The following is a 12,319-nucleotide window of genomic DNA, read 5'->3' on the forward strand; positions in this document are numbered from 1 at the left end:
GGAAGCCAATCTGGTGGTCCCCTGCTATAAATAAACTCTACAACAGAAGAACGAGCAGGCTCCAGGAACACAAAAACCTTTTATTTCGTGAGCGCTTTCGTTGGAGAAAATACTCCAACTTCTTCAGACAAACCCTAAAACAACAGAACACACTTTACATAGTGTTAAAAACAATCCATTAAGCCCCTTTGCTAATTAGTATTAACTATTTATATTATAAAAATTTATATTATAAAACATTTTTACTTAGTTTTTCGTTTGGAGAGTTTTGTCAAACTCTACAACAGAAGAGTAAAAATCCCATGATTGGAAGAACTCCGTGGTCAGCCTCAGTAAGAAGCTGAGATCCCTCATAAAATCCTCCAAAGCTAGTTACGAAAACAAAATCACCACTGATTCTGAAGACAAACACAAAGCATTCTATAGCTATGTCAAGAATCTCAATGGCAACACTCAGATCTGCTCTGAGTTACAGCTCAATGGCACTAAATATATAGAACCAACGGATATTGCCAACATCCTGGCAGATAGGTTCAGTGCTAACTTTATCCCTCTCCCATCCCCTAAAGGGCCCATCTCTACACCGGAAGAATGCAAAGTACCTGTAATCATGGCTGCACAGGTAAAAAACACACTCTCCAAAGCCAAGAACGCAGCATCCATGGGACCTGACAACATCCCAGGCTGCGTTCTACATGAACTACAGAACAAACTGGCACCCCACCTAAGTATGTTCAATCATAGCCTCACCTAAGGCTTTGTGCCAACTGAATAGCGCACAGTGACTGTTGTCCCACTCCACAAAGGGGGAGCCACCACAGACCCCAGGAACTATCGCCCCATTAGCCTGACGAGCCTGGTCTGCAAGGCTATGGAGAGTATCACCACTTATAAACAATGACACTGGTAATCTCCAAACTCTGGACCCTACCCAGTTCGGGTTTGTAAAAGGTAGACCACGTCTCCTAAACCTGATAGACTTCTTTGAAGCTGTCACCAAAGCTGTAGATGAGGGTAAGGTGGTTCACACAGCCTATCTAGATCTCGCCAAGGCTTTCAACACCATCCCCCACTCTGAAATTATAGACAAAGTCACTAAACTAGGTATAAATCCCTATATCACAAGATGGGTTGCCAACTGGCTCACAGACAGAACCCACACTGTGAAAGTAGCAGACTAAATCCAACTTCAGACCAGTGACAAGTGCAGTACCACAGGGTTCAGTACTAGGTCCTCTCCAGTACTAGGTCCTCTTCTGTTTGGTATCTACTTCTCTGAAGTACAGGCTAACACAAAAGGTCTTTGGCTAACAAAGTTCGCAGATGACTGCAAACTAGGAGCCATAATCAAAACTCCTAATGATGTGGACATCCTACAAAAGGACCTCACCGAGACAGATGCCTGGTGTCAAAGCCATGGCCTCAAGCTCAATGCCAAAAAGTGCATCGTCATCCCTTTTGGTAAAAACTCTGCATCCATGAACTACCACATAGGCGGCAGTCTACTTAACACCGAAAGTGTGATAAGAGACCTTGGGACACAGGTGGACAGTAGTCCCTCCTTTGATAATCACATCGCCACAGTAGTTAGGAAATCCTTCTACATGGCACACCTCATCAGAAAAGGTTTCTCATCCAGGAAAAAAGGTCATTGTTTCCCTCTACTCATCACTCATTAGACCCATTATAGAGTACAACGCCCCTTTTGGTATGTACCTCACAAGACATCTACAACAACTGGAAAGGCCACAGAAATACCTCACAAAGAGGATTACCGGCCTCAAACAGATGCCCTACACAGACAGTCTCAAAAACCTCCAGCTTTACTCTGTCGCATATCGCCTACTCAGAGACTATCTCTGCCCAACATTCAAAGCTATGTCACACCCAGAGCTGTTGGACATGCTCCACGTAAAGAATTCCCAATCCCTCCGAGCTACACGCTCTAGGGACCTAAACCCAGTCACCACAATAAACAGAACATGCTGGAGGGATAGATTCCTGTCCCACAGACTTCCCATACTCTGGAACAAACTACCTATCTATATCAAACAAAGCTCCTCATTAGCACTCCAAGAAAAATCTTGATTGGGTGGGAGATAAGGAAATTCACCCCGGGGATCACTTCTGTGGCTCTGCTCGACAGGGGCACAGGAAAATAATTTTCTTGGTTGGCAAAAGCCAGGATACCGTTTGGCTAGGCTTATATAGGCCCTAGGGTCAATAGCCTAGTACCTACCTATGAACCTATGAATAATGCTCAGAACTCTCAAGATTAATGGCTTACAAATACAGACAACTCATTTCCACGGAAATGTAAGAATAGAATGCACAACTGCCTTTAGATGCAGATTTAACCTTCATTGATCATTTGCTAGAGGAAAAAAAAACAAGCAAGACAATATTGCATATCCAAAAAGTTTATCACTTGCATATATTTTGTCTTATTTTTCAGGCCTACTTGCTTAAGGAAGACTCTTGTTTTTGATTAAACCAAGGGCTTCCGGATATTCACCTATTCAAATATAAGAGGAAACATCTCAAGTCTACATATAATATGATCAGTGCACTTTTATACCTTGTATATTTAATATTGTATATATAATATTCACAAAGAACATTTAACAATATTTAGGTTCCAGCTGAGTATATTTACAATTGTATAGGTATAAAGTATTATTAATACATATTGGATAAATCAATTATTAAATATGGTCCTATATGTATTTATAAAAATAAGTAGTTTTATAAATTCATAAATAGACCATTTGGATAATTTATAAGTAGTTTTTAAGCGTATTAATGCATAATCATTTTGGTATATGTTTATATGAGGTAGAGATGAATGAATATGTTGTGCATTTAAACATGATGAATTTTTTAAAACAATGCCATTTCCTTTTTAAGAATTCAAGGCGGGAAATTAGGCTATTTATTGAATGATTATTGAATAATCAACAATGTATAAAATGAGTGAGTTGCAATGATAGTATGTATTCTGAAGAAGTTCGGAAGGACGAAACCTAGGTCAATATAGCAGTGTTTGTTACAGAGTTCGTGTTGTGGCTTTTTGCAGTTGGTTGGTACCTGAAAGTTTTGTTTTGGAGCCTGTTTTCATCTCCTCATTGGCATCGGCCTCACCTTGCTTTCTACAACAAGTTGCAGTTAAGTTTTGGTTACTGGTTTCATGGCGAGCGAGAGTGGTCCGGTAGATGTCGGGAGTATGTTACAGCATATCCATGCAACATTACAAGAACATTCGGTTCTTATACAGCAATTACTTACTAGAGATACGGTGAATTCCACGCAAGCAGGGAACAGTTTGGGGTTCCCATTAACACAACCAACGCCACCCAATTCCAACATTCAAGGTAATTTTGAATATGGCAATAAAGAACAATCTGTCAAAGATGTAAGCAGCTGGAAAAATAACAAGTACAATTTTTTAAATGGTTCTACTAAACATACTACAACAATAGAAGCCATACAAAATATACAACCAATGCAAGATATGCTTAAAATATTTGAGAAAAAACTGTTTAAACTAAAACGGACACAATTAGAAAATAGTTATTTGTTGCGGAACATCGAATTGGGAATCATTCCCAAAGGTTTACGGCTTTGAAGGTATCCAAACGGCTGTGAACACAATGAGAATATGCTTAATGATTTACATGCATTTTTCGACAACTGTGGCATCCGATTGATGGAAATCATAGTTAAATATAATGACATTAAAATATCAGAATTATTTATTCAATTAGAAGAACTTAATGGCAATATATCTAAAGACCTTTTATTTGAGCATGTTTACGACCAGTACACACACATCATCTCAGACGTAACAATATGCTGTGATAATATTTTTCGGAAGAAATGTCACAAAATCCAGCGGGACCTTCAAAGATATGCAAAACACCAAGCATATCCCAAATCGTTTAATCCACATAGTAGAAACCATAGCAACGCTCAAACACAGCAAAATTTGGCCACAGCTGAAGGTTTGAGGGTGATGGCGACAACAACTATACAGAAGGCGGAAGAAGGGATCGTTTGAGGAACCACAAGGAATAACCAGCAAGAATCACACAAAACAGGCACCAGACCTAAACAGACTTTTGGGACTTACGGAGAATGTAAATCATATAACTGGTGGAACAGCGGGAACACAGACACCAATGGTTCCTACCATAGAACCTCATATACTTTCTCCATTGGTTTGTCCGGAACATCACCACTACATCGTGAGTAAGCTCCGTACAAACTTTAATGTTTTGTCTCCTTGTATAAAGGACAATTACATCATATCTACGACTTCTTCCGAAGTTTATATACCTGATACGTATGTGATAAACGATAACAGTAGTATGCATGATAATGATAATAATTGTTATTCAAATATTCAATTGCTTCAAGATAAAAATGATAATGAGCATGATAACATATTATTAGAATTAATTACATATCAGTACAATGAAGATGAGATAAGCAATGATGTGTATAATGAAAGAGATAACAATGGAGAAGTGTATGTATCAGAATGTTCAAGTGATCAAAGTTATTTAGTTAATTTTTATATAGATCACAATCCAGACAATTATATAACTAAGAGTAACAACAGTATGCAACCACAAGATGTTAATACAGAAGTATGTTCGAATATAGATCTAGTAGTAGAACACAATGAGCATTTTTTAAGTAAACCACATGTAATAATGAATAGAAAGCAAGATTATAAAATATACAATTATTCTTCAAAGGAGATAACAGCAGAACATGCTGATTTATTTTCAAAAGGACTTAGTTATGTCCCATGTATAAAAGGCAATATGGTAGAATCTATATTAGATTTAAAGTTATTTTCAAGAAAATTGAATCTAAAAGTATATTTCAACAATAGTATTGAATGTCAAACTGGGGTAAATAGGACGTTCACGAAACCAAGTCTATTCAACCCACCCATGAATGATGAAATCATGTATTTTGAAAGGAGAAGTGAATATGACATGAGAACATTTTATAAGAAATACAAATATAATAAACATGTTAACATCACAACAACTGAAAAACAATTACTTAAAGATATAAAAAATGATCCAAAATTAAGAATTATGAGGCCTGATAAAGGTAATGGTATAGTCATATTGGACTATAATGATTACAGTTTATATATGACTAACATGTTAATGAGCAATACATATGTAGAAATAAGTAGAAATCAAGTGCATATAGCTTATAAAAGAATTGAAACAATGTTAGAAGACATGTTATACCAAGGGGGTATCACTGAAAAAGAATATGATTTTTTACGAAATGAACATCCAGTAATCAGTGGTATCTTCGGAATACCAAAAATACACAAAGGCCTTGACAATTTGGAATTCAGGCCCATAGTAGATGGACACAGAAGTGTTACATGTAATATAAGTTCGTATTTGGATCATTTTTTTAAGGAAAGTATGAAATGTTTCAGTTATATAACTAGAGATTCATGGGATTTTTTTAAGTAGACTCAATAAAATAATTATGAAGAGAGAATATGTTTTCATTACAATAGATGTTGTAAATTTATTTACCACAATACCTCATGATGTAGGCCTTTTATGGCTGGAAGAACAATTATTAAACTTTATGAACAAGATCAAATTAATATATTAATAAATCTAATGGAAATAGTACTTAACAACAATTATATATTTTTTGAAGGCAGTTATTTCCAACAAAGTAGTAGGTATGGGGGGCACCTTTGTGCCCCATGTATGCAAACTTAATAATGAGTTATTGGGAAAATAATTATTTATTTACAACAGAGTTTCGTGACCATCTAATTATGTATACCAGATATTTGGATGACATTTTTATCATATGGGATCAAGATAAAAACACAAATCTAAATGCATTGGAAAAATTTTTAGAATACATTAATAACACAGTAAAATTTTTGAAATTTACTTATAATGTCCAAGAAAATAAAATCAACTATTTGGATGTAGATATAACACATGATAAAGAAACAAATATTTTGAAAACACAAATACATAGAAAACCTACTTTTTCAAATGCGTATTTGCACTATGACAGCTGGCACCCTGGCCATCAGAAAAAAGCCATAGTTAAGGGGCAGATGGTCAGGGCAGCCAGGATGGTCAGTGAAGAAGTAGACTTTATAGAAGAAATGAAATACATCATGAAATTATTTATGAATAGGGGATACCCAGAACAATTTTGTGTTGAAATATTTAATGAAGTAACAAATAAAAGAAAAAATGGAATATATACGGCAATTTTAAAAACAGGTTCGATTAATAAAATATTAATTAATAATGAAGATACAATGGATAAACATGGTTACAATAACATCCCATTATATATTATTAAATTTGACGATTGTTCCAAAGACATAGAACATATTATTAAGAGAAACTGGGACTTTTTTGTCAATGATAAAATTGGGAGACAAACATTTAATGGAACAATAAAATTTGTATATAAGAAGAGTCCTTCTTTTAAAAATATATTAGAAAATAAAAGACATTTTGAAAAATACACAAGTGCAAAAGAAGGAAACTTTAGATGTGGGACATGTAGCACATGTAGTTATATTTATGAAACCGGTACTAATATTAGGATCAACGAATGCAATATTAGGATAAATGGACATTATAATTGTCATACAATAAATCTAGTATATATAGCTTTGTGTCAGCAATGTAAAGCCTTTTATGTGGGAAAAACAAAGAGGAAATTTAGAGAACGAATCAAAGAACATTTATTAGATATACAGCATCACAAAAATAGTAATGCTTTAGCAAGACACATTACAGAATATAATGATCATAAATTCAAATTTATGGTTGTTAATCAAATAAAACAGGATTTACAAGGAAGGATAACTATGTATCACTTGGATATGGAAGAACTTAAATGGCAAATACAACTTAATTCATGTATACCTCCGGGTATAAATGAATATATGACTATTATGCCATTATTAAAATTGAACAGAATATACAATAAATAATACATGGTATTACATACCATATTAAATTAAAACTATTTTTATTTAATACATTTATAATATGATTATTTAAAGATTAGAATAATTTATGGTATAAAATATTAACATATTTGATTTAACAACTATTAGATTACATACTATATGTACACAATAATATATATACATCATTTGCATTTAAATAAGAATTGTATATTATATATTCCATTATAATATGATCAGGTATATTGGTTATGATCACGCACACTAGTAGCATATATTTTTTATTAAATTTTATTTCATATAATTGTATATATAATATTCACAAAGAACATTTAACAATATTTAGGTTCCAGCTGAGTATATTTACAATTGTATAGGTATAAAGTATTATTAATACATATTGGATAAATCAATTATTAAATATGGTCCTATATATGTATTTATAAAAATAAGTAGTTTTATAAATTTATAAATAGACTATTTGGATACTTTATAAGTAGTTTTTAAGCGTATTAATGCATAATCATTTTGGTATATGTTTATATGAGGTAGAGATGAATGAATATGTTGTGCATTTAAACATGATGAATTTTTTAAAACAATGCCATTTCCTTTTTAAGAATTCAAGGCGGGAAATTAGGCTATTAATTGAATGATTATTGAATAATCAACAATGTATAAAATGAGTGAGTTGCAATGATAGTATGTATTCTGAAGAAGTTCGGAAGGACGAAACCTAGGTCAATATAGCAGTGTTTGTTACAGAGTTCGTGTTGTGGCTTTTTGCAGTTGGTTGGTACCTGAAAGTTTTGTTTTGGAGCCTGTTTTCATCTCCTCATTGGCATCGGCCTCACCTTGCTTTCTACAGCACTTTTATACCTTAACCCCCATTCAAAGAGTCCATGATTACAGCAAATTAACAAACTTGCTTTTGTCCAGTCTTTTTCCTCTTTTTACATTGTAATGCCTATACTTAACACTAAAAAGAAAAAGATACTAAAGTAAACAAGTATCTTATCAAATAGAATAAATAAAAATGCAATTCATATCATGACATGTTTTATGCAAATGTTAACAAATATTATTTTTGTTTCTTAGTTACTTTTGTCCTTTTAGTATCATTCTAAACATTAATGACAAAGTGGGATACGGGCTTTACTGTTCACACAGAGGAAAGTCCAGTCTTTCTCAGCCACTTTTTCTTGCAAAGCCATATTTCACAAACTTGATTGATGCTTTATAATCTCACAATTGTTCACCAAATTCTGTGTTGCTTGTCTTCTTCCTATTTATCTCACAACACCAGACTCTGGTTCAAGTCCAAGGTACTCTTGGTTCTTTTATTCAACTCCTGTTCTTTTTTCCACTCCCTCAAGCATTTTCCTTTGGAACACTGTAAAAGTGTTCACTGAAAATCTATAAGCTTTATTGTCAGAAGAATGAAAAGCAGAGCCCCCTTTTGTTTGATGGCTCACTTTTTGTTCGATAAACTTTTGTATAGCCTCTTTAGCCCCTTCTGCATCAAAATGTCTTTGACCCTCCAAGAAAAAATATTTTGAAGACTGCTGGATACAGCAGCTTGAATCTCACATCTCCAGACATTCCCCGATTGCTGGGATAAATTCACTTATCTTCTATGTACAGTGAATAATATTTTTCCGCAACACGCGGTCTCCAATTTAAATACATTGTTCAGTGTCAGTTTTGTCAGGCTCAATCCTATCAGGATGATTGCATCTTTACTAATACAGATCTTGGCTGCTTTCTCATGACCAGGTTTGGAGCATACACTCAATGTACCCTTTCAATTAACAAAACCCTGCTATGCAATATCAACTCTTGTTGCTTACTTGTGCTTTCATAAAATTAATACAATCTGCTCCTTCCACTTTCTCTGGTACTCCAGAAAATCTCAGTTTTTCCCTGCATGCTCTGTCCTCTTACTGCACCATTTCTTTTAAAGAACTCTTGTCTCAGTCAGCCAACCTTTTCTTCATTTGAACCGCTGATTTTTGCAGTTTCATCAGATCACCTGAATAGCTATTTAAAGCTTCTTCTATTTTTTCCATCATTTTGTTATCTGAGCTGATATACTCTCCTTCGGAATTTCATTCATTTCAATCATTCTTTTTTTCCTTTAAGTTACAGGAAACCATCTTTTCTACCACTGCTGGAGCCTGAACTGCTTTTTGCTGAACAGCTGCAGGATTCTTCCAGTGGGTGTTATCATCTTCATATTTTCTAGTTTATTTTTTTCATGTTCCTGGACTTTCTTCTTTGCTGGCATCCAATCAGTGTATGTACTAGCCAGTAAATTAATTTTATTCAAGTTGGCAATTACTAGCTCTTATTTCTCAGTTCTTTTTTTTTTCCTGAACTGGGAGAACTGAAATTAAGATGTTGATCAGTGTGCAGCCCTCTTGGAAGTCAAAGTTTATTTATATAAAATCACATCAGAAGAGGCTGTAACTAACATGGTGTTGTTTCATACAGACTAGCACTAAACTTCTGAAAGTTTTAAAAATATAGATATGGAAAACAACTTGGCTAATTATATTACATCAAGCGATGTATCTGGCACTTTATAATCATTTATATCATGTCTCCTCAATTGTTGCAAGTCATTCTTTGTTGTTTTCAGTCTGGCTTTGGTCTAATATTTGTAGATTTACAAAAATTGACATTTAAAAAGGTTGCAAAAATGATATGGACAACAAACTAATACTAACTGTATCACAAATACCCAGTATAAATGTTTTGAAGTGTGATGTATATATTTTATAAAACACAATTAAAATATACAAGAGCATTGGCTTAATTTATATAGATATCCCAGAGTTAAATAAAGTCTGTGTAAGCAATGATTTTGACCTCAAAATGTATCAACATATGCAAAAGTAGGTTCCTACTCATAACATTAGAAAACAGCAACTGAATGGAAAACCTCAAAGACCATGAATTTTCACTCAGTTTGTACTAAGAACTAGGAGTGAAGTCCTAGATCTAAATTCTGTTCCCTACCTGTCACTGGGATCCACCAGGGAGACCTGCCTCACTAGCAGAGGTGCTTCACTTGGTACATAAGTTCCACGATAATCACCAGACTTGCCAATGTAGCGGTAATGCTACAAAATAAAAAACATTAAGAGGTTTTAAAAAGATGACAAAAGTGCATAATTTAAACAGACCCTAAACAGACATGAAATTATGCGAATAAGAACAGAATCTAGACAGGATGCCTAACTGACTTCAAGAAAAGTGAACTATTACATTAAATACTCAACCACAACACTGGATCTTTGAGATCAGGTTCTTGTAACAGTAATTAATACTTCCAGGGTTTGCACTGCCAGGAGCTAGGCCATCCAGGTAATTTTTACACCCCCATCATTCTGACATTTAAAATACCACTATAAAATTACCTACAGCATCCTTAAATAACGACAGTTTTGCCTTTCCATTACTTTTCTGAATGAAACAAGACCACCCCCATTGCCCCAAGGAGAAGCACAATACACCCAGTGTAGTACAAACACTGCAAGAAAAACAATCAGAAAGCATCATACTATAAAATCCTACAGGACTAAAGGGTAAAAAGGCCCCTAACAAGAACATTGCCTTGACAGTTGATATAATGGTCAGTATCGCACACAACTGCACTTCTTTCGGCTTTTTCCCAGTTAGGGGTCGCCACAACGGATCACCTGTCCGCTCGTGATTGGCGGTGGAGTTTTAGTGTCGGGTTTCCAGCCCGGCACCCAACCTTCCACAGAAGGCACACACATGCACACACTCATACCTAGGGCCAATTTAGAGTGTCCAATCCACCTACAGCATGTCTTTGGGATGTGGGAGGAAACCGGAGCACCCGGAGGAAATGCTAACATATTTCAAATACACTCATGTAGCAGGAATAAATTCTTGCAATGGCAGTAAACCGAAAACACTGACCTGAAGAAACAGCCACTGAAACCACCGAATAGGGTGTTTCATACAATATCACACAAATATCATCTCGTTAAAAAGAAAATGCATGACTCAAAAGTCACATGCAGCTTGAAATATCAAGCAGGGGTATGGATGTTTGACTATACTGCAGCTGCACAAAATATATACATTTGAGATACTCTGGAAAAAAAAGTGTTGGTAACAACCAGCCTTGTGGAAAAGTGTTGGTAACAACCAGCCTTGTGGAATGGTTTTGCTACAGCATCAAATGGAATCTCATACCAAGAATGCCAAAAGATAACGCACTTGCCATAGTTACAGGTCACTGATGCATTGGTGGTGGAGTGGCTTTACTGTGAATATTTAATAATGTAGTGAGAGTTTCACTTCAATGTGCTGCATGTGCAAGGCAATGAGGTGACTTTCAAGGAAAGTTTCCTCTTTTTTCCACTGTGGAACAACAGTGGAATTGGTACATATACATTTAGGGGGTGTGGGGGTGCAGCCCCCTACATGGGGGTAAGGGGAATATAAAGCATTCCCCCTACTACAAGGTACAGTTATCTTGAAAGTAGTATACAATTATATACAGTTAGTAAAGTTGTGGGGAATGTAAAAGCACTTACTTCAAAGTAAAGACATGGGTTTCAGAATTCTTTTGCATTGTTGAACCCATTCTTTAATTTTCCATACAGTCTTGTGCATTACATTACTGCCTCTTGGAATATAAGCAGCCTGGTCATAACATTCAGCTAATCCAGGAAGTTTACTGCCAGACGTGAACCCATCCCTCAAGCCCTACAGTAAAATGCCCTAGTAAAGGCTGTGATTGCCAAGACTTAACCAAATGACAGGACTATGTTAGTTTGCCAGTTTCAGGCTAGGAAGGCTATATTGTGGCTGAAGTCTTAAAGACCCAAAGGATGCTGCAAAGGGTCAGAGCCTGATCACATAGTACAACCATTCCTGAAATGCAAGGCAGAGACTGAGGAGAAGCAAATACTGGCTGGTAAGAGGAACGGACCATCTCTGACAAGTGCCAGAAGGGCCCAGACATCTTTACACCACAAGTCAGGAATGCTACCAGCTAATGACCATCACCTGTTGCCAGGGATAAAAAATGTCTTGCAGGACAGATGAAGATAAAAAATATTCATCTGTTAACCAACTATGTGCATTGGTTCAAGGGCCATTTCTAACATGGCTCAAACCAAAGTCACATTTATACAAAAGATAGATACCAAGTAATATAATCTAAAGGTACCTGGCAGAAAAACAAACAGGATGTCAAAACAACATATAAAAAACAACTCCATACAAAAAGTCAAATGTAAAAAAAAATAAAAAGTATGAACACAAAGTGAAATTTACATA

At 35.2% G+C, this 12,319-nt stretch overlaps 1 protein-coding gene across 3 annotated transcripts in view; it reads right to left on the reverse strand.

The window, feature by feature from the left end:
- The window catches only part of MRPL24 (mitochondrial ribosomal protein L24), a 307,204-nt gene that overhangs the window by 116,313 nt on the left and 178,572 nt on the right, over positions 1–12,319 (reverse strand). For all 3 annotated transcript variants that reach the window (XM_044079808.1, XM_044079809.1, XM_044079810.1), the window contains exon 4: positions 10,019–10,122. In XM_044079808.1, the coding sequence (XP_043935743.1) occupies positions 10,019–10,122 (104 nt within the window). The remainder of the gene's footprint in view (positions 1–10,018; positions 10,123–12,319) is intronic.

The sequence above is a fragment of the Protopterus annectens genome, chromosome 8.part0 (assembly GCF_019279795.1).
Source record: "Protopterus annectens isolate FY-2018-M chromosome 8.part0, PAN1.0, whole genome shotgun sequence".
Taxonomy (NCBI): domain Eukaryota; kingdom Metazoa; phylum Chordata; order Ceratodontiformes; family Protopteridae; genus Protopterus; species Protopterus annectens.